General features: G+C 48.3%; 1 protein-coding gene across 1 annotated transcript in view; it reads left to right on the forward strand.

Annotated features, from left to right (window-relative positions):
• FBXW8 (F-box and WD repeat domain containing 8) overlaps nucleotides 1-22,573 on the forward strand; it is a 113,905-nt gene extending 91,332 nt beyond the window's left edge. The window contains exons 8-11 of the mRNA XM_045163070.1: nucleotides 5,419-5,546; nucleotides 18,633-18,806; nucleotides 21,268-21,378; nucleotides 21,951-22,573. Coding sequence (XP_045019005.1) covers nucleotides 5,419-5,546; nucleotides 18,633-18,806; nucleotides 21,268-21,378; nucleotides 21,951-22,095 — 558 coding nt within the window. The 3' untranslated portion in view covers nucleotides 22,096-22,573. The remainder of the gene's footprint in view (nucleotides 1-5,418; nucleotides 5,547-18,632; nucleotides 18,807-21,267; nucleotides 21,379-21,950) is intronic.
• Nucleotides 22,574-26,955: the final 4,382 nt, after the last annotated feature.

The following is a 26,955-nucleotide window of genomic DNA, read 5'->3' on the forward strand; positions in this document are numbered from 1 at the left end:
GCAACCCACTGCAGTATTTTTGCCTGGAGAATCCCCATGGACAGAGGCGCCTGGTGGGCTGCAATCCATAGGGTCGCAAAGAGTTGGACACAGCTGAGCGACTGAGCAGACACGAAGACCGTGCTAAGCCCTGGGTTTGCCTGATAATCATGGAGTTAATGTGCGGGCACTTACAGAGTACCTGGCACTTGCTGGGTCCTTCGTCAGTGGTGCAGGAATAAATGATAGGATTGTTGCCCCAAGGAACTTTAGGACAGTGTTAACAGCGTGTGGCCTGGCGCTTCGTAACAGAGCTTTGGCTGCTCTGTAAAGTCAGTCTCCTCAGTGACCCTCTTGCCCTCCAGCGTTTGAGAACCACGGGTCTGGGGAAAAGTCAGAGGAAGCAAATGCACAGTTCTAGATGGCACCTTGGGAACACTGGATGGGGTGGGCTGCATAGATGGTAGATACCTTCAGCACTGATAGGAGGGCTAAACTCTGCTAAGGGCTCAAAGAGAATACAAGATAAGCTTGATTGGGATGGAAGAGAAGAGAGCATGAGGCTCTGCGTTCTAGAATTTGGCTTCTTAATCATGACTTTCACTCAGAAGACTATATATGGTAGTGACGGAGGAGAGTTGTTAGAGATCAGGAAAAAAAGTAGGTAGACTCTGTCATCTCCACGAATGGCAATCAGGTCTTCTCCCTGTGACTTTTGTCTTTCACTTTGCTGCAGTCCAGCACAGCATCTCACCTTTCCTCTCTGTCGCTTCTCCTTTTTAAGATGGTGGCAGACAAAGTGTCTTTATTTCACACTTTTTAAAAAGCTATAGACTTGTAAGGAAGCCTTCTGACCACTCCTCACCTCTTTGGAAAGGCAGACAAGCCCTATATGAGTATTTCTTGTGTACGAGACTGTGGTAGGGCTTCCCAGGTGGCTCAAGTGGTAAAGAATCCACCACTTGAGAAGCTCCCCTGGAGGAGGAAATGGCAACCCATTCCAGTATTCTTGCCTGGGAAATCCCTTGGACCGAGGAGCCTGGTGGGCTACATACAGTCCATGGGGTTGCAAAAAGTTGGGCACAACTGAACAGGGTCTGGAGGAGGTGAGCCTGCTGCTTAGGGTGACGTTGGTGGTGGTGTCATGCCTTTGACAGATGACGTAGAGTAGTTTGAGGAAGACTGACTGTTTTTGGTAAACTTAAAGTACAAATGGAGTTCCTTTCTTCAGTCATTAGCGCGTGACCACAAGTCTGGGACTGCAAGGCTCTGTAATCTCTTCAGAACTGTTTCTGTACACAAATGGTTCCTGTTTCATAACGAGGGGAATAGCAGTCCCAGATTTCAGAAATGTTTGCAGCTAAACCCAGGTCTTACTGAGTGTAGTTGACCTGCCTTGAGCTCACTCCACTGCAGGGACAGAGCCATTTCTCATCCCTTTCCTTCAGGGTCTGGTTGGAAAGCCAGAGCTAGATACACTAGCTGGTCTGGGTTACACCTGGGAGGACCAGGGTTTGCCTGCACCAGGGTGTTGCCTGAGGTTTCCCCAGTGTTGGGCCTGTGGCTGCCACCTCCGTCCTGACTGTACTGCTGCCCCTCCTGTGACATCACCACCTTCTAGGACATGGTGGAAAGGTGGGTCTCCTCAGAGAAGTGAGTCCCACAGACAGAGGAGTGGGACAGCTGGTGGCCGCACGCTAGCTGGTGAAGAGGTGGATTGTTTCAGCGGGCAGCCCGCCAAGGCTCCTGCACATCACCCACCCTCCCTGTTCATTCCAGTGCCTGCTGCACGAGGCAGAGTCATCAACATTTGTTGACTGACTGCAGAAAGAATTACAAATTAAGGATAATTGTTATTTACTTTGTCTAAAAAAATTAGAAACAACTCAGATATCCACCAATATGGAATTATATATCCATGACAAATTCTATGCAACCTTTAAAAAGGAAAAGATCCACTTATTAATAGGTACTGATAAAGAAAGATCTCTCATGTTATTTAGTAGGAAAAACAAGTCACAGAACAATAATCCCATTGAAGAAAAGAACAATTTGATACACACAGAGAGTGAGAGAAAGGGAGCAACAGACAAGACAGACATGGGTATAGAAAAAGTCTAGCAGCACCCAGTCAGCTAGACAGGTTCCGAATCCACAGATTCAACCAATCCCAGGTTGAAAATATTTAAAAAGATATTCTAGAAAGTTCCAAATGGCAAAACTTGAATTTGCTGAGCACCAGCAACTATATACCCAGCATTTACATTGTGTTAGTTGTGTAAGTAATACACAGATGGGCTTAAAGTAGATGAGAAAATGTAAGTTACATGCAGACACTACACCATTTTATCTAAGTGTGGGCAGATTTTGGTATCCGGGAGTCTCAACCCCCATGGATACCGAGGGACAGCTGTATACACTGAACTGTTAAAGTGGCTCTTTTTGAGAGATGGATATGCAGAAGGTTACAAGTTTTTGTTACATGATTTTGTTGTGTTAGAACTTGTTATATATTATGTTTGCAATCAGAAAAAATTTTTTTTTGAAATTTCAGAGAAATTAAGTAATTGACAGAAATGAACGTTAGGATTTTAAGAGTAGGGTTTGTAGAAATACTTTAAGATCTCTAAGATGGAAAAAAGGAAAGTTGCTCAGTCGTGTCCGACTCTTTGCGACCCCATGGACTGTAGCCTACCAGGCTCCTCTGTCCATGGGATTTTCCAGGCAATAGTACCGGAGTGGATTGCCAAAAGCAAAGTGCTTTTTAAACAATGCTTGCTGCCCCCAGGTGCCCTCTCCATCTACCTGGAAACCAGAGAGAAAAGAGTAGACCCCACAGTGTCCAGAGACCCCACACTGCCTCTCCTGCACTTTTCTTTGTAAAATAGACAACAGGTTCAGTCCTTCTGGACAATTCTTAAAGAAATATCCAACTCCTACAAAAATTTGCTCTGTAGTCACTATTTAAGCCCTTTTATGATACACTCTTGGTACTTCAAAGAAAAAAAGTCCCCAGCAACATCTATTGATTTGGCGGTCACATTAGTGCAGAACATTTTCTCCCAAGATTTTAGCTACGGGTCATTTTTTCCCTCTTTCTAGCATATCCATACACCTCTGAGAGTGAGTCAAGTGGCCAGGGGTTGAGACTCACACAACTAGGGCAATAAAGAGAAAAATTAGTCTAATGCATGGCTTTAACAAGAGGGAGAGCGTGAGCATGAATAATTAATCTCACTAGTCTGTGGCAATCAGATAAAATGAAGTCCCATTTGCTCAACCTTATTAAAAGAGAGAGAGCACGGGAGGGAGAGAGAGATGGTAAAGGTCGTTGAGGGACTCGTAACGTGGGAAGAACCGCCTCTGAGATGGGTAATGTGTTTTCTAATCTCTGCGGTCTTTAACTAAACGTAATGGTCAAGGTACTCTTCTGGTAGTTCTGAGTTGTTGAATTATTCAACACTTTAGAAAACCCTTGACTCCTGACTACCAACTTAGACATCTTTATGATGAATTTTTGGAGAGGGATTAGATCCCACTGTTTCATTCAGAAACGACCTGTCCTCTTGCAAAAAAAAAAAAAAAACTTCCAGAAAAAGTAAAGACATAGGAATAGACTCAGTATCAGATTTTAATTCTTCTATTTACTGTGGACATTTCTTCCTGCTGTAGATGTTGAAGTATTTTAAAAACAAGAGATTGAGTCCAAGTCCTGTTGAAAACTCTACAGTGATATGTAAGTGTGGAATGTTACTTTAAAGTAGACCAGGAGATTGCTGGTGTTTTTTTTCCGCTCCCTCTAGGAACTAATTTTTATGCGGTTTTTAGGATATTCACCGTAGATAGCAGATTTGATTTATTTCTAGGTCCACATAATCCTATTTTGGATATTTTATAGTTGAAGTTTTCTCAGAAACTTTATTTTCAACTGCATAAAATAAAAATAAAATTTAGCATGGTCTCTATAGTCTTTGTGGATTAAGAAGGCATTTTACATTTTGAAATTGCCCTCTCTCCTTTCAGATACTATGAGCAATAGTTTCTTAGGAATTTCCAAAGATTCGGTTCTTATAAATGTATGTTGACAGTGAGATCGATGGTTTTCAAGGTGGGGTCAGTTTATTAACCTCTCAATTCTGAAATATGAATCTGTATACTGACAATTGGTAAGTGTATAGGTTAACAAAAAAATAGCATATCATTTTCATGCGTGTGGTGAGAGGAGACTATAAAATATTACATTAAAACTTTTGAGTTCAGTGATGAATTTTAACCCCATGATCAACAGAATACAATGTATGCTCATATGTGTGTGTATGTGTGTGTAAATGAAGAGGCTTTTGAACTGTGAATTCTAGGGCAAGGACTGTGTCTTCAGTACTTAATAACAGTTACTGACCCATAGTGAGCACTTAATGTTAAATGAATTACTTTTTAATAAGAGACTTAAATAATCTTCAGAAAGGTTCCTTATGAATCATCCTCCCTGGCTCCCTTTTTTGCTGGAGAGAAGGTGTGCATGCATGCTCAGTCACTTCGGTTGTATCTGACTCTTTGTAACCCTATGGACTATAGCCCACAAGGCTCCTCTGTCCGTGGGATGCCCCGGGGAAGAATGCTGGAGTGGGTTGCCATGTCCTCCTCCAGAGGGTTTTCCCGCCGCAGGAATCGAACCCAGGTCTCCTGCATTACAGGCAGATTCTTTATCCGCTGAGCCACCCTGGGAAGCCCGGGAGAAGAGGCAGTGTTCAAATATAATGAATACATTGTCTGGAGACCAAGAATACTTTCTTAGCTGCCTCCATACCTTATGGAACAGAGCTTCCTATAATTAGCAAGTGGATGTGACTGAAGAGAGCAGTGTTGGGGAGTATCAGTTGTATCTCAAAAGAAATTTTTTTTTTAATGTTTCAAATAGGACTTTGTGTTTTAGTTTGTCATTTAAAGGAGTCACCTAGTGGTTAACTCTGCAAGCTTCATCTTCCTTAATACTTCTGCTGTTCGTTCTTTTACCTGTTGTGGTGTAAATACAGAGGGGGAAAAAGAGAGAACCCATGCCGGCTTCTTGTTAGCCTCCCCTATTAGCCTCCCCTATTATGTAATCAGAAGCAGTGAGCCTTAGTTGGTTTCCATGCTTCTTTTTCTGTGTTAGGAAATTGGGATACCTAATTTCCCCACTTGGCATTTTTTGTGTGTCCTTTGAGTTTGTTTGCACCTTGGCCTGGAATTCTTTGGAGTTTCTTTTCTTCTGCATTTCCTTTTGTTCTGGCAGGGACGTCCTCTACTGCCATTACCTGGAAGGGGTCAGGAAATGAGGCGACAGAGCCTCTTCTCTGTGGGAGCGAGTGGTGTGACCAAGCCCTGGGCGATGCTGGGTGGAAGGTGTTTGTGCGGGCCTGCTCCCCTAACGCACACCTGTGTGTTCCTCCTCCTCCCCAGATCCTGGTGTACAGCCTGGAAGCAGAACGCTGCGTCTCGAAGCTGGGCAACGCGCTGGGCGACTTCTCTTGCGTCAACCTCCGGGACAGCCCTCCCAACCTCATGGTCAGCGGCAACATGGACCGGAGGTAGGTCTCCACACAGTTGCATATCTGGCTGCCACAGGCAGCTTCTCGGGAGATTGGGCCACTCAGCCCCACTGAACTCGCTTGATTTCCTGCAGAGCTCACCCTCCTCACTTCTCACTCACAGCTCTGCCCACCTGAGTTCAGCCCTGACCCCACAAATACTGTCTCTTTGAACTTGGAGAACAAAAGTCTCATATTAGGTAATAGTTGGATGGAGCTGCCTCTCTGTCTCGTTTCTGAAACTCCATGGGAAGGGGGTCTTTTAGACCATTTGGTGGATGCAGTTGGTGGAAAGTCCAGTGAGACCACTTGGAATATCTTTTGTCCCCCTGCTATAAAATTTGTTTGGCATTTAAAAGCTCACTTTCTAATATTAAAAACAATAACCTAAGGGATGAATCATGTTAAGCAAAACAGGGTTGCCTGCCAAATGATGTCAAGAGTGTGTTTCAGAACACTATGGTGTCCCTCTGGTGATGCGGGAGAGGGGGGAGACTTCATGTGAACAGATTCCAGTTTCTATTTAGCTGATTAGCAGTCTTCCCTGTAACGTATTGGCTGAGGGAGTCAGATTTTCCCGTTCCAGGGTCCCGTGCCAGCTCCGGCCGCTCCAGGACCCATCAGCACGAAAGGATTAGAGTGTTTGAAAAGACGGAGCCCAAATTTTAGGGTTTTTTTTTCCTTTCTGTGCCCTCTCCCCCATGTCTCTTCCTTTCCTTTCTTTCTTTCTTTTTTTTGGCTGGATATCTGTCACGTCTGATCCAGTGCCCTGAAGAGAGGTAGGGTGGCCGGAGGCCAGGTTCGGCCGGCAGCCCCTCCCCGGCCGGCTCTGGGCTGCAGGTGGCGGGCCGCTCGGTGGGGGTATCAGATCGTGAGGCGGGTCCTCCTTTGTGCCAAATCCAAGACCTCTGTCACATGAGTGCAGCTTGCAAAAATAATTATTTTGTCAAATAATATTTCCAACTTCTGACCTCCACTACTACTGCCCACTCCCATAGAGCAAAAAGATAATGTGAGTGTGCGTTACTGAAAGAAAATACTTGATCTTATTTTTTTTTCCCTCAAGGCGTCCTGAAACAGCTGCTTCTCATACTTGAGAATTAAAATCCTTAGTATACATGCAGGCAGGTTTTCTTTTTATTTTAAAAAAAGAAAAAGGACAAACCCTAGGCTTGGTAACTGGGCCCACTTGTGGCACAGCAGGCGGAACAAACTGGGTTGTAGGCTTACTCTTCCCATTTTCATTTCCGATCTGAACTGGACAAAGGCTCCGAGCGTGTCTGATAGGAGCTCCCCCAGGGGCCCAGCAGCACCCCCGCCTTCCAGGAGTGCTCTAGGGGGGCATCCAGATGGAAGAGTGTGGGACTGTGGGTTATGCTTCAGTGTTTGCCGACAGTATGAGCGTGTAGGTGATCAACCACAGTGAGGCTGCCAGGAAACCAAAATGGTGTTCCCAGGAAGAGAACTCTGCTCTCTGCACAACGCAGCCTAGTTAGCTCTAGAAGCTCAGTTACAGCCAGATCGTCCTGACCGTTGTCAGCCGCTCATCCTGCTCTCAAGTGAGGAGGCCGGCACGTATTGGGTTAAGCCAATGTTTTATTCTGGAGCAGAGCTGCCTGACTACATACCCACTGCCAGAGGAGAAGCGAGCGCATAGTGTAAAAGGGCTCTCTGGTCATTTTGAAGGCCCAGTCTGACCATGTTAAATCCTTTTTATTAATATACCAACATTATGGTTTTTTTCATATGGTAAAGAATCTGCCAGCAAGGCGGGAAGCCTAGGTTTGATCCCTGGTTCAGGAAGATTCCCTAGAGAAGGGAATGGCAACCCACTCCAGTATTCTTACCTGGACAGCCCCAATGCACAGAGTCTGGCGGGCTGTATAGTCCATGGGGTCAAAAAGAGTCAGACACCACTGAGCGACTAACACTTTCACTTTTCTTTTGTCTTTATGGATGAAAAGAATGGACTAGGGACTTGGAGTTGGGGAGGGGGCTGTCCAAAACGGCATTTCATCAGGGCCAGTTCTAGATCTGTGTGCCACTGGCTTGACCACTGCTGGTACCTCAGAGGGTCACCATTTATATAGGATTGTCCTTTATGAATCACATTTACAGTGTTAGCAACATGAACTTGAAACATGGGGCTTAAAATATTACACATCTGTAAAAAGGAAGGACTTCTCTTGTGGCTCTGCTGGTAAAGAACCCTCCTGCAATGCGGGAGACCTGGTTCGATCCCTGAGTTGGGAAGATCCGCTGGAGAAGGGAAGGGCGGAGTATTCTGGCCTGAGATTCCGTGGACTGTATAGTCCATGGGGTCGCAAAGAGTTGAATATGACTGAGCGACTTTTCACTTTCAAAAAGGAAAGAATATGGACTCTAAGTGTATACAGGCATGTCTTTTGGAATTTTCCCAAAGGCTTAATATTTAATAACTATGAGTAGGATCTCATTAGGTTGTACAGCGTATGTTTTATTTCAGAAGTGAGAGGAAGGGGCAAATACTGTGGAGAGAGCCATGTGGCTTTCACCTAGTGACACGTGCAGTTTAAAAACCTTGGGACCTTTTTAATTTTAAAAACTAAATTTCTGTTGCTTTCTCTTGGTACTTCATAAATAACTTGAGAATGGAATAGACTCTAAAGGTACATAAAACTGTCCAAGGTTAAAACAAAAATAAAGTTTCATTAAAGTAAGGAAATCAGCTTGAGTAACTTTGTAAATATGGGTGGAATTATATAAGGAGTTGTGTTTCGGGGTAGGGGGAGGTGGCATGGTATAGGCTGAAATTAAAAATGAAAAAATAGTTCTAGCTTGTCACTAGAGGTTAAGTAGAGTCTGATAAAAGATTATAAAGTGATCAAGGTGTGGTAACTGAGTTACTGTTGGGTTGTACCTTGCCCTCATTGGAAGGGAAGGGTGATACAGTGGGCTTTTATAGGTGGGGCTGTGCACAAGAGTTTTAATACCCTAGATCAGTGATGGTTTTTTAAATGTTTATTTTGTGTTTTGCTGCTAAGCCAAGAAGAAAGAGTGGTTAAGCAATATTAGAGGAGGAGGGGTGGGTTGTACATCCAGTGTTAGGGATAGAAGCTTATGTCTTACCACAGTGTCTGTCTTGTGCTCAGAGAGGGCTTAACTCTGTATGTGAAATGAGTGAAAGTTGCTGAGTCATGTCCCTCTGTTCGACCCCATGGACTATACATACAGCCTATGGAATTCTCCAGGCCAGAATACTGGAGTGGGTAGCCTTTCCCTTCTTCAAGGGATCTTCCCAACCCAGGGATCAAACCCAAGTCTCCTTCATTGCAGGTGGATTCTTTTTCCAGCTGAGTCACAAGGGAAGCCCAAGAATACTGGAGTGGGTAGCCTGTCCCTTCTCCAGTGGATCTTTCTGACCCAGGAATCGAACTGGGTTTTCCTGCATTGCAGGCAGGTTCTTTACCAGCTGAGCTATCAGAGAAGCCATTAACTCTGTATGTTTTGCATTTAAGATGTACTGATTTTTATTTTTTTACATTTTCACATCTATAAAATCAAGATGTGTCTTTTATAACATCTTACAAATAACTGGCAGCATGTTAAAATATTACATAAAGTAATGGTGCTTCTTACGTTGGATGGTGTTTTCAATTAAATAAAAGTTTGTATTTGTTCAGTGAAGGCAAAAATAAGTCCATAACTTAGAAATTAGAACGGTTGTGAGAAACTTGATTGGGTTACTAAGATAAAGTCTGCAAGAAATAGACCACTGTGGGTTTGGGTTTTTTTTTTTTTAGTTTTACCTTTGTCTGGGGTTCACTGAACATTCAGAATCTGTAAATTTATGTCTTCTATCAAATTTGGGAAGTTTTTTGCCATTATTTCTTCAAATATTTTTTTCCACACTGATCCGTTTCCCTTCTCCCCTGGGACTTTAGTGATGTGAAGGACAGACCTTTTATCTCACAGATACCTGAAACTCTATTCATTTTCTTTCCTAAGCCTTATATTCTTCGGGTTGCAAATATCTATTGATTTAACTCTGGATCCACTAACTTTTCCCTGTGTCATCTCCATTGTACTATTGAGCCCATCTAGTGAATTTTTTAATTTTGGATTTTATACTCTTTGGTTCAAAATGTCCATTGTTTCTATTTGCTCCTAATCTCATCCTTTCTTATCCCTGTACCTTTACCTCCTGGAATATAATTGAAATAGCTGCTTTAAAGTCACTGATGATTCCTAAAGCCTGAGTTATTTTAGGGTTGACATTGTTTTTTGCATGGAGAACGGGTTACATCTTCCTGGGGCTTTCAGGGCGGGAGGAGTATCAAGTAATGTGGGATGTGTCCTGGACATTTTGTGTGCGCTGTGTCCTGTTGCATAATCCTGTTTCAAACAGGCACTGCCCCTGGTTAAGACTGCAGCTTGTGTCTTGCCTGCAGTGGGTGTCAGTTCAGTTTTCTCTGACTCTGTCCTGCATGTGTCGCCCGGAGCTTCGGCTGAGACCATCAGTCTTGCTGGAGCCTTTGTGGCACAGCTTAGCGTCTGTGTGAGCAGGAGTCACGCCCAGTGTCACGGGCTCCCCGTCTCCAGTTCCTCCCGCTCTGCATCCCTACACTTCCTAGCTTTCAGGGCCCCCTTTCCCAGGGCCTCTGACCAGGAGATGGGGTTTCTCTCAGAGTCTCACCTGTGAGTGCAGCTCTGTGAGTACGGACTGCCCATGGGCAAACCAGAGAGAGAGGAGAGGGAATCCCCAGAGACCCACACCCACATTCTTTGGATGTAGGGGCTTCTGTCGTCGATTCTTCAGAAAGAGGGTGACGATTCTGTTAGCATTTCAGCTCCCGCACCATCACACAGGCTTCTCCTGGAGCTCATGCTCGGAGTGAGGCTCTTCCTCCCCCACCCGCGACCTCCACAACTCGCTGTACTGAGTCAGCTCTCCAGGGTCCTTAGGTCCTAGCCTTTTTGTTCCAGAGGTTTTGGTTGTAGCAGCAGAAGACAGGCAGCTATGGGCTTACTTGAAGTCAGAATCAGAACTCCTGTTCTCTTTAAATTATTAAAATAAGCTCAATAGTTGGCAGCAGAGAGCTGTATTACATGGGGTCCCTTCCCATTCTGTTGCTCTCAGTCTCCTCTCTGGGAGCTGCTCCTTCCTCTCTAATGAGTGAAACCTGGGATCCACACTAGGAAATGCTCCGCTGGGGACAACCAGAATAAGAGCTGGTGATAAGGTGGGACTTCCTGGCGGTCCAGTGGTTAGGACTCTGTGCTGCCATTGCTGGGGCCTGGGTTCAATCCCTGGTCAGGGGAACTAAGACCCCACCCCGCAAGCCACGTGGCAGCACCAAAAACAACAACAAAGAGTTGGTGGTAAGGGTGTGTGTCAGGTTGTTAGTGGGCTGCCAAGGCAATACTCGCTGAACCAACAAATCCCACTGCTTTTTCCTCCTGTAATCTTTCTTTTTAAAACTTTAGCTTAATCAGAGAGAATTTACATACCTACAGTTCACCAGTTTAAATTATACAATCCCGTGTAAAGTTCACAAGGTTGCTGTGATCTTAGAATACTTTTTCATCACCCCAGACAGAAACCTTGTGCCCATTAGCAGACACTCTCCACATCCCCCCAACCCCTCCAGCTTTTGGCAACTGCTAATCACTTCCTGCCTCTATGGATCTGCTTTGGAGATTTCATATAAATGGAATCATAGAACATGTGACCTTTTTGTGGCTGGCTTCTTCCTTCCATTCAGCGTAGTGTCTCCAAGATAAACCTCCAAGATAAGCTCAAATCACCACTTAATTCCTCCTTATGGCCATGTCGTTTTCCACTGTGTGAGTATGCCACATTCACTCATTATTCATCCATCAGTTAGCATTTGGGTTGTTTCCACTTTTTGGTTCTTATGAATAGTGCTATTAGCATTCAGCCACAAATTTTTGTATAGGTGTTATATTTTCAGTTCTCTTGTGTATACATACCTAGGAGTGGAATTGCCGGCTTATATAAGTCAGTGTTTAACTATCCAGGGAGCTGCCAGACAGTTTTCCAGTGACGGTGCCGTCTTCCATTCCCACCAGCAGTGGGTGGAGGTTCCAGTTTCTCCACACCCTCACCTGTACTTACCGTTGTCTCTGATGATAGCTGCCCTGAAGATGTGACGTTGAACATCCTTTCATGTGCTTCTTGGCCTTTTTGGATAAATGTCTGTTCAGAGCCTTAGTCCATTCTTTAATTAGGTTGTCTTTTTATTTATTGAGTTTTATGAGTTCTTTGTCTAGTCTGGATACCAACCTCTTATAAGATACGACTGGTAAACATGTTTCCCCATTTTGTGGGTTCTTTTCACGCTCTTGATAGTGTTCTTTGAAGCATGGAAGTTTTAAATTTTGATTGAGTTTGACTTTTCCAGTTTTTCTTTACTGCTTGTGCTCTTGGTATCATTGAAGAAGCCATTTCCTAGCCCAAAGTCACAGACATATTCCTATGTTTACTTAGAAGAATTTCTGTGGTTTTGCCCTCCATTGAGGTCTGTGACACGTTTGGAGTTAAACTTTTGTATGTAATGTGGGGTGGGGGTCCCGCCTCTTCTTTGCCTGTGGATATCCACTGTCCTAGGAGAACCATGGTCTGCTGAGAAAAGGCTATTCTTTCCCCATCAGATCGTCTGGCCGCACTGTTGAAAACCAGTTGACCGTACAATGGAGAGGTTGTGCTAGGTATACTCATCTGTTTAAAATTTTAAAGGATATTACAGTCAGCTAAATGTTTCCATATTCCCAATGTACCTTGTTAATTTGGTGTTATACATATCTCATTTTTGTCCACAGGTGGTGTCATGGGCTGTCTTGTGAGGATTATAGAGTGTTCAGTCTCACAGAGCTCTTTAAGACCATCCAGTGGCGGCCCAGCTAAGGAGACAGGCCTAGAAAGGTCGAGTGATCACTCTCACAGGGCTTACTACTTTTGTGGGCAAAATACAAAGAACTCTAGAGAGACAGCTTTACAATACAGAGAGCTCTGACCATGGCCTGGTTGGATTCAACTCGTCAGTTCTGCCTGAAAATCCATGTTTTTCTAGTTGCTGTTAAAAATAAATCATTCACCAAAGACCATCATTGGTGCTGTGTAGATATAGATAAGTAGATAGCTACAGCTACTGATTTGGCCATATGTTATATTTTAAAATCCTCTTTAATAGCCTAGCTTTGATGAGACAAAACAGAATCATGTTATTGATTTCTTTAAAAAAAAAAAAAACAAAAACAACTTGTTTTCTTGATTAATTTGGTCATTTTGAAAAAGAAGGACTGTGTTTTCATGCCATCTTGCTGGTTGCCTTTATTTTCTGGATAGAAGTATAGCTGAAGGTCAGGTCTTTCTTCATGAAACTGCCAAGCCAGAGTCTGGACAGCCTTCATTTTTGCCATCAAATACAGTGTTTTGCCTTTTTTTTTTTTGGCCTTACTATTATAAGGGACTATTTAGTCCAAACCAATGGGAAGCAAGCTCTGAGTTGTGACCACTAATTAGAGAGTCTTGGAGCTTGCTTCTCGCCCTGACAAATGCAGAGTTGTGATGGCTTCTGGTGCTGCTGCTGGCTGTTAGGGAGAGCGAGTGGGGCGTAAATGTTACACTTGCTCCATCTGCAAGTGTTATAATAAGTTATTCAGAGCTCTTAGCACAGGACCAGCCAGAGCGTGCCTCCCTCTCGCTTCCAGCACGTTTTCCTGCCCATCAGATGGATGCTCCTCTGTTGGGAGTCTTTGGAAGGTTCTGGTGTCTTTTGTTTTAATTGGCGGGCTCCAGCCGACTCCTATGGTGTGATTTTCATTAGAGAGGGGCTGGAGAGAAGGAGAGTGTTGGAACAGTCCTCCAAACCCAACCATGAATATTAAACATAATACAATTACAGCTTTCAGACCAATTTTTTTTTTCCTTTTCATCGGGCAAAGTTGATGAAACGCACGCTGGCTGGGGATTCACCGTGTCCACCGTGGGCTTCTTTTTGTCCCTGGAATCAGTTGTCTTGGCATGTCTGTGCCCGTTCGCCGTGCTACCTGTTTCCCCGTGTCAGGTATTTGATTTGTGCGCCGAGGGCGCACGCTCTGCCAAGGAGCGCTGCTGTTCAGGCTAGGGCCACGAAAGGTTCGTGGGGACTTCCCGCCCTGGTTGCTGTCTCTGTCTACCAGAGACCAGAGCCTTGCCTCTCTAAGGAGATGTCTTGAGTCTTTCCTTTCTCCCTACGGGGAGAAGTTCGAGTCTGTTTTTGGCCCATCTTTGTTTTCCTTAGTGATACAATACACTAAGGGCGTATCTTTCAGTGTATTTGTGTTTTGTTTGGAGCCATCCATGCTGGTATCTAAATACAATAGGAAAACAGATGGCAAACTTTGAACTTCTGGACCAAATTTGTGTTTGCCTTTGTCTCCTTAACAGCCAAACTGTAAATGATGAGAGTATAAATATTCAACAGAGGAGCTTTTTATGAAAATCACCAGAGCAAAATAGACCCTTATTACCCAAATATGCACTGAAAAGTACTCGAGCTAAAAATTTCTCCCTCCCCCTCGTCCTTTTCTGGTTCCCATTAGTAGGAACCTGCAGCTGCAGCCTGCAGGCAGGGTTCCCTTCACAGCAGCTCTACCTTTTCTCTCTTCTCTTACCCACAAATGCCCAAAGATTAGTGTCTCCAAATGCTGACCCAGGGAGTGCTTTGTCCTCACACTCGCTCTGCCTCTCTCTGGTCATCGACCCCCTCACTGGGAAGCGGGGCTGGGTGGGGAGGAGGTTGACGGAGCTCTCAGTCGTCTAGCCGACAGCCTGGAGGCAGCCCTGGACCTAGCCTCTGTGTCCTAAGACACTAGATTTCTAAAACCCTGTGTGATTTGAAACAAAACACCTACGTGGAAATGTATACAAGGTATGTTGTGTAGAATTTAAAGAACAACCGAATGCCTGGGCATTCCCCCAGTGCACACACACATAAGAAACAGAGCATGACCAGTACTTGAAGGCCCAGCCCTGGGAGCCCCTCCCAGTCACGCGTGAGCTCGTTTCTTAAATAGTTTGGCTGTGTCTAGAATGAGAAGTAAAGGCTGCCTTCATTCCTCTCATTCTTCCTTGACGTTCTTCCCCACGGTAACTACTGTTACCAGTTTAGTATGTGTGTCCTTCCGGCATTTTACTTTTAAAAGTCTTTAAGAGAAGTCATCTATACCTTTAAAATTCAAAAGCACAAAAAAGTATATACGGGGAGAAGCTGTCTCCTGGGAGCGTCTCTCTGCTCAGAGGAGGCTGGGTAGCTGCATTCTCCAGAAGGGGGCCTTCGCAGTCAGGTGGGTGCAGCCGCCGCCACCCCCCGAGCTGGCACATGGCTGGGCCCGGGCGCCTGGGGTGAGGCAGTGTGTGGGTGACGGATGCCCTCAGTCCGCGTCGTTCTCATCCTCTCCTGCCTGTGCAGGCCTCCATCACGCCTGTACGGACGCACCGTCACGGCCTCAGCTGATCGAGGTAGGTAACTTGTGCGCACCATTGAGTCGCTCAGATTCATGATGATGCAAAAACGATGCTCTAATTATCATAACATCTTTTTGTCTCAGGTTGCTTTTAAGACCTCTGTTTTTTGTGGTTTCCCACTTTATGATGATACTCTTTGATATGTATCTCTTTTTAAGTTATTCTGATTAGTGTTCATGAGTGTGCATATGCCCGTCTTTCATTCTGGGAAAATAGCCATTAACACTTCGAATAGTGCTTCTTTGCCATACACCGTATTTTCTCCTTAGGGAAACTTCTTTCGGGCATAAATAAGCTGGACCGTCCGCTCCCATCCTTCCTGTCTCTTAACCCTTCATTCACATTTTTCATCTGCTTCTCTCTCCATGCTCCATTCTAGGTAACCTTTCAGATTTATCTTCTAATTTACAAGTGCTTTGTCTAATCTGCTTCTGGACTGTCTGATGATTTTAATTGCAGGATTATGCTTTTGTGTCTAGAAGTTCTATACTGCTTTTTTGTGAAGCGACTTCTCAATACGCCTGTTTGGGCGGCCCCCAGTCTTGGCCCTGTGGTGAAGGAAGAGCCAGGCCCACTGCTTCCTGTGACTGGACCTGCCTTCAGCCTCACCCCTACCACACATGCCTGCAGGCGCCAGAAACTGCAGCTCAGGCTCTCCAGGCTGGTTTTCTATAGGTGTCCCAGGGAGGTCAGGTGCTCTGTGAGTTCATCAGGGCTTTTAGAAGGATGTAGTTACGTCTTACCCAGCAATATTAAGTGATATTTACTGGGATGGTCAGCAGGTACCTGAAACAGAAGCCTCATCTTTGCTACTAAAAAAGTGCTGTGGCTAATGGCCTTATATATACGTGTGTGGATGTACACATATATTAGATGTGGTGGTATTTAGTTGCTAAGTTATATCTGACTCTTTGTGACCACATGGACTGTAGCCCACCAGGCTTCTCTGTCCATGGGGTTTTCCAGGCAAGAATACTGGAGTGGGTTGCCAGTTCCTTTTCCAGGGGATCTTCCTGACCCAGGGATCGAGCTCACGTCTCCTGTGTTGCAGGCGGATTCTTTACCACTGAGTCATTGAGGAAGCCCCCAGTATGAGATGTAGCCTAGATAAAATCCTAGAAGTAGAGCGGCTAGGTCAGAAGTGAAGTATATTTTTTAATTTGTTGGATATTGTCAAATCACTCCCCAAAGAGAAGGCTTGTGCTCCCATCAGCTGCACAGAAGTACCTGTCCATCCAGGATGGAAGATCTCAGAGTACTGCAGAACTTGACCTTTGCAGGTAGACAGTTGACAAGTGCCCTTATGGTGCTGTAGTTTTAGTGCATAATTTCTCTCGTTACCAGTGAATTGGGACATCTTGTACGTGTTTAAAAGCCATTAGTATTAATATTTCTTTTCCTGTCAACTTTTTCTTTTCTCTTGGTTTAATAATGGGTTATCAGTGACTTGCCTGGTGGGGCAGGGGTTCCGTCCCTGCCCTGGTCAGGGAACTAAGCCAGCATACTGCAACCAAGACCCGACCAGCCAAGTAAATATTTCAAAAATAATGGGTCATATCAATTTAAATGAATTTCTTTTTAAACAAGAAATTAGCCAGTCCTCTCTGCTGCAAACATTTCCCCCAGTTTACCAGTTACGTGGACGTGCTATTTTTTTTAATGTTTTTAGAAAGGCCTACCTATCTCGAATATTTTTAATTGTTTTTAATTCTCTAAGTCCTCCATAGTTAGTTTTGGTGGGTAGAGCTCCACTTTGAGAAAGTTATTATAAGGTACTTTGTCTTTAATTGCTAAATTAAGTGGGATCTTTTCTTGTAATGGAAGGAAGGGGCACAGCAAAACGAATTTCTTAGGTGTTATTTTTTATTTTACATACGATGTAACTGTACACATCAACCGTTAAGTATACATGATGTTCCTCCCTCCTGCTCCTCTAGGTTGTCAGAGCACTGGGGTGGTTGAGCTCCCTGTGTGACAGTGTATTAAATGTACTAAAACCCACCTGCAAAAGTGTAAATCATGGGGTGGTTTTTTAATTGGAATATTTGATTTATACTTTTTACATGTGGGCTTTTTTTCCCGCCAAGTTTTATGAAACGTTTAGTACACTGTACCCGTCTCATCGTTATGAAGTACTCTCAGCTAATGCTTTTTGCTCTGAAATTTTCAGGTATTAAAATTGTCACCTCTCTTCCTTGTCACACACCAATGTGCCTTTCATGTGTAGCACATATTGAGTTTTGCTCTGTGGCCTGTTTGAGTGAGGCTCTTCCTCTTAAGAGGTGGTTTGTCCTTGTCCTATGCGTCCGTCTGCCCAGCTGACATAGTAGGTCTTTCTCTGCTGTCTGCGATGCTCATACCGCATTCTGTGGGGGGCAGGGGGCTCCGCACTGTCCTTCTGATATTTTGCCATCCCACTCTCTTTGAGAGAATATCCACGGGTAGCTCACTTTGAGTCCTTTTCTGGTAGAAATTAAAAAAAAGAAAAAAAGAAAAACTCTTCATTATGCCCTCAAACTTGGTAAGTAATGCAGTACAGAATTTCCAGTTGAAATAATTTCCCCTCAGAATGCTGAAAGTAGCTCGTGTGTGGGTATGCTCATAGAGCTATAAGAGCCCAGGGCCTGGAGTGTGTTCGAGTTCTTCCCTCTCCCCACGTTCTCCGTGTGGGACGCGTTTGTCCAGCTCCCCTGCCAGCTGGTGGGCAGCAGTAGTCTCTTCTTGGTGGTAGAAATTCAGCACATACTTGTATAAAAAGTAGTTTTTAAAGATGTTCTTCAGATTATTACAAGGTAGGTAATTATCTCAAGATTTCAGGTAAGCAACTCCCCAGTGTCTACATAGTCTCATCCTGATTCTCTTATGCTTAGTCAATGATGGATGCATCCCCTTTGCAAATTTCAACAAGACGCCGCTGATGAACCATGTACCACTCCACCCGAAAAGGGCTGTTTTTCGGGTGAACTGGGCACCGGTTCAGGTTGCAGACAAATGTAGCTGTTTTACATCTTGCCCTTAACAGACTTGCATACAAACAGCAGAACTGCCATGCTGGGCTTCTCAGGCCCAGGTCCCCATGGAAGCCGCGTGCCAGTCAGGTCACAGCCTCCCTCTCCGGGGGCTGCTGTCCAGGACAGCTTGTATCTGTGTCCTTGTTCTGTGCTTTGATCTACCCCGGTGGCTCAGAGAGTAAAGAATCTGCCCGCAATGTGGGAGACCCAGGTTCGATCCCTGGGTTGGGAAGGTGCCCTGGAGAAGGAGATGGCAACCCACTCAAGTATGGACAGAGGAGCCTGGCAGGCTACAGACCACGGGGTCGCAGAGAGTCGGACACGACTGAGTGACTAACACTTTCACTTTTGTGTGCTTTGAGCAGTTGAGGGTGCTCTGAACTAGGTCATTTCTAGTGCCCCGTAGCCTCCTGTGAGAGTACACCATGGAGGTGAATGTTCAGACGTTTGTAACTAAAGGAGTTTCATATTCTTCATCTTCATAGGGTCGCTGTGCACAGACGAGGAGGAATCTGTCACCTCGGGCTCTAATGCTAATTTCTCTGCTCACCTCGGGCCCTGCAGGGTGAGGATCCACGACCTCCGCACCGACAGCATCGCCCTGTCTATCTCCGCCCACCAGCTCGGAGTGTCCGCAGTCCAGATGGATGACTGGAAGATCGTCAGTGGAGGCGAGGAGGGCCTGGTCTCTGTGTGGGACTACCGGATGAGCCAGAAGCTCTGGGAGGTTCACTCCAGGTAGGCCGGCCCGCAGGTGCTGCTGTGATCCTCCGAGCCAGCTGCTGAGATCTCTGGAAATGGTCTCAGAACTGGAGCTGGTCACTGCTGCCTGTTCAGACGGCCACCACACGGCTCGGGTAGAGACTGTGATGGGACAGACCCCCCCATCCGTCCACTCCAGGGAGTGTTGCCGTTTACAAGGGCGCTTCACACTGAAAAGTTCAGGTTCAGCTAAGGAGGAATTTATAACTTTAACCTTTAGCTCTAAAATTCAAGAGACAGATACTCTCGCAAGCAGAGCAGATGGCTAGGTAAATGGAACTAAGGGGGCCTCACCTGTTAAACATCTTGAGCTTGCTTCTAACCTTTAAAGCAGAGGTGGCCTCGCCTGAGCAGGGATCAGCTGGAGCCGACCGGAGGCTGCCCCCTTGCCCACACCCACCCAGCCCCCCCACGTCCCTGCAGGAGACAGGCAGCAAACCCCTCCCACCCCCAGCCCCCCGGGTTGTCCATCAGCACCGCTGTGACGAGACGCAGAGCTTCCACAGCTGAGGCTGCAGATAGACACCGAGGCGTGTCCCCGCCAACTGCATGGCATGAAGAAGTGAAGACTGCTCACAGGTCTAGTTTAAGTACGAGGTCCAAAGAGGACTGGCTTGCCTTCTTGCGGGGCAGTGGTAGCTGGCGCTGGGCCGGCAGCTTTCTTGGCTGGGGCGCCTGCTGTCCGTGGGGACGCATCGAGTTGCCACCAGGTGGTGCCAGAGGGCAGCAAACGCCCGCACCGCGGCCGCCCCGATCCATCTATAGGGACAGCCTTTTACTCTTTTCTCAAGAGCTGTCTATGCCTGGCCACTCCGACAGCCCACGAGGCCTGCCCTCGAACAGAGCTCTTCTCTCTCTCCCTGAAAAGCTGTTCTCCCTCGGGTGGATCGTTAAGGTGAAGCCGGGGTAAGTAAGCTGGTGCCCAGAGCTGTGTCCTGCCCCACCTTCCTAGCTCAGTTGTGATGCCCCTCAGTTCTCACCAGGGCTTAGCGCTTGTCCCAGAGAAGGTCGCAAAGCCTGTTTACCAGCGCAAGGCTTTGATGCTGCTCAGTCTGCTGGGGATTCTCAGACTCAGTCCAGTCCTGGCAGCCAGTGCCCCATGGCCTCTCGAGCTCTGGTCCCACTGTTCTCAGTCTCCCACCCCACTGCCCACCACAGCCACACTCCCCAGGCGCCCCCGCCCCCCCCGCCCCACCGGTGGCACGCCTGGGACTGAGCCCCAACCTGTCCCTCCCCGTCCTCTAGACTTTGCTCTCCAGCCCTCTTGCCTCTCTGGGCCGAAGTTCTCCAGGAACGCTTTTCTGTCCAGCCGGTGCCGCAGACCCTGGACTCAGGAACCCCGTCACCACCTTAAGAGGATCCTCTGCTCTGGCCAAGATGCCTGTCCTGCCCCCAGCCATCTCCGGGGCAGGGACACCCCCTCAGCCCCTCCAGGCCACCCCCTGCCCTTCTCAGAGGGCCTGGCTGACCCCTGTAGTCTGTGCTGGTGTCTCCTCTTCCTCCTCCCAGTGCTGAACTGTGTCTCATCACATCTCTGATGCTCTGGAAACACTGGCTGCTTTTCATGAGAATAGAGCCCACCTTCTTAACACTTGGGACGCTCTCTGATGGCAGGCATCTGCTTGCATTAGACAGCTTTTCTATCCTGTGTCTGGCCCATTGCTCCACTGGAGGAAGTTTTTTTAAGTGAACAAAAAGTCTTTGCTACATAGGTTTTATGGCAACCCACTCCAGTATCCTTGCCTGAAAAATCTCATGGACTGAGGATGGAGGAGCCTGGGGGGCTGCAGTCGGTTGGGTCACGGAGAGTGGGGCACGACTGAGTGACGAGACTTACGCGTGGTGGGTCTGAAGCCACTTTGTGCTGCCACAAGCCCGAGCACAGCCCTCTGAGAGGGGCCAAGCGGGAGTCCTGTCCTGGGGGTGGCCGGGGGCGGGCAGGCGTCTGGGCCAGAGCAGAGGATCCTTTCAAGAATAGTGAGGTGAGGGGGCTCCTGAGTCCCGGGCCTGGTGGGGCCTTCGTGGGCAGCACTGGGCAGGCACACCCTGTAGATGGGGAACCCGGCTCAGAGAGCTGGCGTGGCTGGGCCCAGGCCAGCCCGCGAGAGGGGCTGTTCTCCACCGCGTGTGTCTGAGGTGTCTCAGGTTATTTGACCTTTTACGTCCCAGTGCGCCAGGTGCTGGAGCGTTGGCCAGAGCACAGGGCCATGGAGACGCGTGTCCAGAGGTGGCCCAGCGGGTGGCCTGGTCTCCGCGAGGCTGGGGGCCGGAGGCCAGACACTGGCCCTTGGGGGCCCAGTTTCCTCTGCTGTGAAGGAAGAGCCTGGCTTAGGCGGCTCTGGAGCCCCATGCAGCTCCCCGCTTTGAGGCCCTGGTAGCAGAGGCAGGACGTGAGTTTCCGCAGGCTTACCCTGACGAGCGTCCCCGTGTGTTGCAGACACCCCGTGCGGCACATCTCCTTCAACAGCCACAGCCTCATCACGGCCCACGTGCCCTACGAGCGGGTGGTGCGCAACGCCGACCTGGACAACTTCGCCACCCACCGCAGGTCAGCGCCTGGGGCGGGGGCTGGTCTGGGTGTGTAGGTGTTCAGAACAGACACTCTTAGCCTGATTTTGTTGCTAGAACAGCCTGGGCCACCTTGTTCCCTGCAGGGTGTACCCTCAGGCACGGCCGTTCTTTTCATTGAGGTCAGGAACAGACACAGATGTGGGCAGTACCATGGGCTGAGTGCCTGCTGCAGCTGGATGCTGTGGGGGTGGGGAGGTGGTAGGGACATGGTGGGGCTGTGGCCACATGCCTAGAGCCCAAGACTGAAGGCTTACGATGGTGGTAGAAGCCTAGCGACAGTGCCAAAGCCCAGTCCTCACGCTCAGCCAGAGGCTGCAAGCCGGGGCCTCAGAGGCCCTCATTACCAGTGGCCTGGCTCCCTGCCCAGTCGGGCACCTCCCCACACTCACGTCCCTCCGCCAAACCTGTCTGCCCACCTCTTCATCTCTAGGCGTGGGACTGAGGGTCAGACACACTGAGGCAGTCGTCATGAGCGGCTGTCTCGAGCAGACGCCACGGGGGCAGGGGCTGGGCCCTGGGACTGACCATGGTTTTCTGTGCGTTCTCTAGACACCGGGGGCTGATCCAGGCCTACGCGTTTGCAGTGGACCAGCTGGCCTTTCAGAGCACGGTGCCCATCTGCCGCTCGGCCTGCGACGCCATGCCGGGTTACAACTACGACCTCGCGCTCGCCTTCCCCCCCGACAGCATCTAGGGAAGCGCCTCACTGGAGAGCGGGAGGGGCCCCGCCCGGGGCTGTGAGTGTGGGGAAGAGCAGCCCCGGGCACACTGTGTGACCCCACACCCCTCTGCTGGGGGGGTCTCCCCCATCGTTGTGTACACTACACAGAGGCCTTCACTGTAGCTCCCCCCTCCAGCACACTCTCTTTCCAGTCTCCAAACCCCTTCTTCTCTGGGGGGGGCCTTTGGATACGCTGGTCTCTGAGCTGACAAGGCCTCATCACCCACCCGGCTCTTGGATCTGAGGTCACGAATTCAACTCTGGGTCGTCCCCAATCTGGAAGGTAGTCCTTCATGCTGGTAGCTTTTGATTTATAATTCTATATTTGTACAATGATTTCATTAATAACTGTTTTGCTTACTACGGTGTCTGTAACATGTGATACAAAGTAGACATTTTCTACATCCTCATGAATAAACAACTGTCCTCCACATAGGGGGAAGATGATGGATTCTGGAGCAGAGAATGAGAACAGGGGATAATACCGGAGGAGCCGTTTAACCCACCGAGATAAGACAGGATATGTTAACCCACTGACATGACAGGGTAACACAAGAGACCTGTTCATGCTGATAAATAGCTTCCATTTCCGTAAGATTAAGAGGGCAAACCATTGCACTCCTCTTGATTTAAAGACTCTTGTAATCAGCAGCAGCAGTCGCCTACCATACCTACAAAACATCAAAGCAGAAAACTGGTGGAGCTAAACAGACAAATCCATGCTCGTGGTGGGTGGTCAGATCAAATCAGTTAAAGTAAGGATTTGGAAGACATACTTACTATAATTTATAAGCTCAACACAATGGATGTAGATAGGATCCTGTACCTTTGCAGATACCCACAGGCCACACACAAGAAATGAGCATGTATGGAGGGCACAAGGAGCAGCTCGGATTAGATGAAGAGCAGTACCAGCAGACAGGCCCAGTCCAGTGCCCCAGTCCCGGTGGGTTGCAATCAGACATCAACAGAGTGCTGAGCAAAGCAAAGACCTGGAGACTCCAGGCGCTCCTGAATTAACTTTGGATTTTTAAATTTTTAATCGGAGGATAACTGCTTTACAACGTTGGGTTGGCTTCTGCTGTAAGCAGCATGAATCTAACTTGCTTTTAAAGAGGGATATAGAAGTGGAAACCAGGAAGGGTGACAGTGGAAGCGCTGACCATCCAGACCCAGGGGATGAGGCCGGGAGACCTTGCAGCTTAATAGAAAACAAGACAGGAAGTCAGTGCCCTGAGCAGGCACCTCAGGAAGCTCGAGAGAGGTCCCAGTGACCCCCACAGAAGGCAGGCATTAGGATAAAAACACCCACGAACTAGTGTTTAAGCGTTCGTTGCTCAGTCGTGTACCACTCTTTACAGCCCTATGGAGGGCAGCTCACCAGGCTCCTCTGTCCATGGGATTCTCCAGGCAAGAATACTGGAGTAGGTTGCCATTCCCTTTTCCAGGGGCTCTTCCCAACCCAGGGTCTCCTGAATTGCAGGCCGATTCTTTTCCATCTGAGCCACCAGGGAAATCTGATGAACACCAACAAATAGTGAAGTTGATCCTAAAGCCAAAAGCAGTTTTTTTTAAAAGATGAAATGCACAGCTATTGATAAAGGTTTTAAAAAAGAAGGCCCAAGGGACTATCAAACAGAGTAAGTGTATTTTCAGCGTGGGGATAGTTTGCCTACACTGATCCCAGAGCAAAGCGCAGCTTTCCCGCTGTTCACAAGCATGTGCATATGGTTGGGAAACCCACTATCACCTGGAGTCCTGGAACTTTTGAGTCCTGAGGGTTGTGGAAGGCTTTTTCTTTTTCAGATTAAGGTCCTCGTCATAAAAGATGCACATCCAGCGAGAGAGGATGACAGAGCCAGAGAGAGAGGCTCTGGGACCCGTCCCTCCTCCTGAGAGCGCGGCTGTGTCCGTGGAGTTTCCTGCTTCCCTTCAGAAAACCCCATCACTTCCCAGAGAAGCCGGCCTGCGGCTGGCGAATGACGCACGTACTGTGCTTGATCTCACTGCTGTGAGCCCCGAGTGACACTGCTCTACGTGGTGTTCATCTCGCAGTCTCATCACTGGGGAAAGTAGCTTTTCCTTCCAGCAGCGGCCCCCTTGCAGTCGGATTTCACTGTTCATTTTGCAGATACGGTCTCCCTCTTAGCTTTGCAGGAATTAAAGATAATGAAAGAGTTCAAAAGAAATAATTAGACCCAGAAAATTTTACTGAAAACAAAAAGTTTTCAACTACTTTGATTCACTGCCAACTGCTGGTCCAGGGTAAAAATCTTAACAAGCGTGGGGGTTTTCCTTCCTAGCCTGTTGATAACATAAACCACCTGGGTTTTGTGAAGAGTTTCCTGGACCCAGACTATAACCTCCAGGCAGGCACGCCGAGCTCAGTCAGCATTTTTTTGCAGTAAACCTTATGTCCTGGAAGAAGTCGCCCTAATGGGGAAAGGTTCAGAGTTCCTGTGTGAATACCACTTTCCAGTGGCTTCAAGAAATCTGGGCCCACATCCACCCCCGTCTGTTCACCCCACCTCACCTGTGTCCCCGCTGGCTGTTGTGTGGGAACTCCTCTGCCAGTTGAGCTCTTAGCTGACTGACCCGAAGTCTGCTCTGCTCTGTACTGCTGTCTTCTGCTTTTCAGCCTCAGCCCCAGGTCTTCCCTGAAGACCAGGACGGCCGCCAGCGATCTTTGTCTTGTCTAGCTTTGGCTTTTTCAACTTTATAACATGTCCGTGTTCTGATACTACATTTTTCAAGTGTATTTATTGCCAAAATTATTCATCACCCTGGCAAGGTGTGTGGCACCAGCCCCCCCGGCACACCACTCTACCAGCTCTCCCTTCTCCCCCTAAAAATCTCACATAGCATGTTGAATAGTTTTCCCCCAGAACCACTGTTAGAGGGGCTCCTAGCCTAGGATCCAGGAGACCTGCACACAGTGTGTGAAACTGTGCATAAGGGCATTTTCTGGGAGGAAGTGTGGCTCTCTCGTCAGATTCTCCAAGGGAAACCCCAGTTCCCCGAGGATTCCAGCTGCAGCCACTAGACGGTGCTGCCCAGGGAGTGATTCATTTGAAGGCACATCCTAGGGCCACATCTTCCCCTGCAAGGAGAGAGCCTGCCCTGGCTAACTGGGTTCAGCCGATTCAAGGAAAACGCAGTGTCCCTAAGAGTGGAGTTCTGGTCCAAGTCCTCCGTACCCTCCAGAGCCAGGGTCCTCTCCATTTGAGAGAACAGTGCGTCTCACTCTGCATTCAGAAGGCAAACAGTGGCCATGGTGAACCAACCCTGCTCACCGTTGGAGAGAAGTGGCCTGGTGGGGATGCAGCCTTCTCTTACTGAGGCCTGTCAGGACGGGCAGAGCTGGGGGCTACTGGCCTTCCCTTACTCGGGCCTTCGCTCTGCGCAGCAGCTGTGGCATCCGGGAGCGAGCAGTGCCGGCCGCCAGGCCCCGGTTCCCCAACCACGCGGACCTGCCTGCTTCACCCGCAGCCAGGCCAGATGGCTCCCTGGCTGCTGTGCAGGGCCCAGGGCGATTTGGACGGCGATGCCTGGGGTGGGCAACGGCAGGGCCCTCCTCATTGGGCTCCAGCCAGTGCCATGTGGGCGCCAGACTGCTCTCTCCCTGCCTCTGCTGCTGGGCAGGGGCTTCCAAGCAGAGGCTCCAGCGGGGAGCTTCTCTGCCCCTAGAATGGGTGGACAGGCTCCCCCATACCCAGAGCCGAGCCTGTCCTGATCTTCCCTCGCCCAGCGCCAGTGCGAACGCCCCCTCCTGGATTCCTTTAGAGGGAGGCGCTGCAAGCTGCTCCTTGGGCGCATCCATCCACCTTAGTGCATCTGCCCACCTGACCGCTGCCCCGTGGACCACACCCCCGCTGCCCCATGGATCATGCCCCCACTTGCCCCGTGGACTTTTCCAGGGTAAAGATGGGAAACCCAGTCCCTGCTGACCTGGTCCACCAGCGGGTTAGGAGAAAGAGCAGCTATCACGTGCCCGTCAGAGTCCTCAGTCCTCCTGGGGGCCAAGTTCCTCCAACCACTGAATCCCTCCTGGCATTGGTCACCGGTTCTGGAGAAGCCCAGAGACAAAGGCCACACTGACACCCTGGGAGGAGGTGGTGAAAGCCCCGGCTCCTCCCACTCAACTCTCCAAGGCCTTCCCAAGGCCACTGTGTGGGAGGACAGCTTGCAAGGCAACTTGTATTTTTAACTCTCTATCAGCCTACGTTAAGTCACCGTGCTGTGTGAGGTTGAGCTTCAGCCTGGTGAACCCCGGGCAGCAGAGACGGGTTCACCTGCTCGGTGACAAGGATCAGACCCACACAGGAACCTGCTTCCCATTAGCAAAGCACATAAAGAACATCCCAGCCCCTGGGGTCAGAAAATAAACTGCCGAAGTCTAGGCATAACTCAGTAACTTGTTCCCTCAGAGGGTGCTCGGCCAAAACTGGAAGCCCCTGCCATCTTACTCCATTCCTTTATCCATAATTCATGTCTAACCTGGCTGCAGGTTTCCCTTGAGCTTCTCAGATTTCCATTACACAGCCCTTTTGTAAACCTACCACATGGCCGTGTGTGTGTCAAATCGCTGTATTCTAACAGCCAAAAGCCGAGTTCTGGTAACATTTTCTCCTTGGTCATATGGCAACATTGGACTAAATCCTGCCTTCATCCCAATTCCTGGGAAGTGGGTGGAGAATGTGGAGAGAGGTGACCTCACCCTCCATCCTGCACGCTGTGGACACGTCCCTGCTCCGTCTCCTCCACCCACAGCCCGAGGCCCTCAAAGCACTGACTTCAAATATTTGATTTAGCATTGATTAGTCATGAGTATAA

This window comes from Bubalus bubalis, chromosome 17, assembly GCF_019923935.1.
Source record: "Bubalus bubalis isolate 160015118507 breed Murrah chromosome 17, NDDB_SH_1, whole genome shotgun sequence".
NCBI lineage: Eukaryota > Metazoa > Chordata > Mammalia > Artiodactyla > Bovidae > Bubalus > Bubalus bubalis.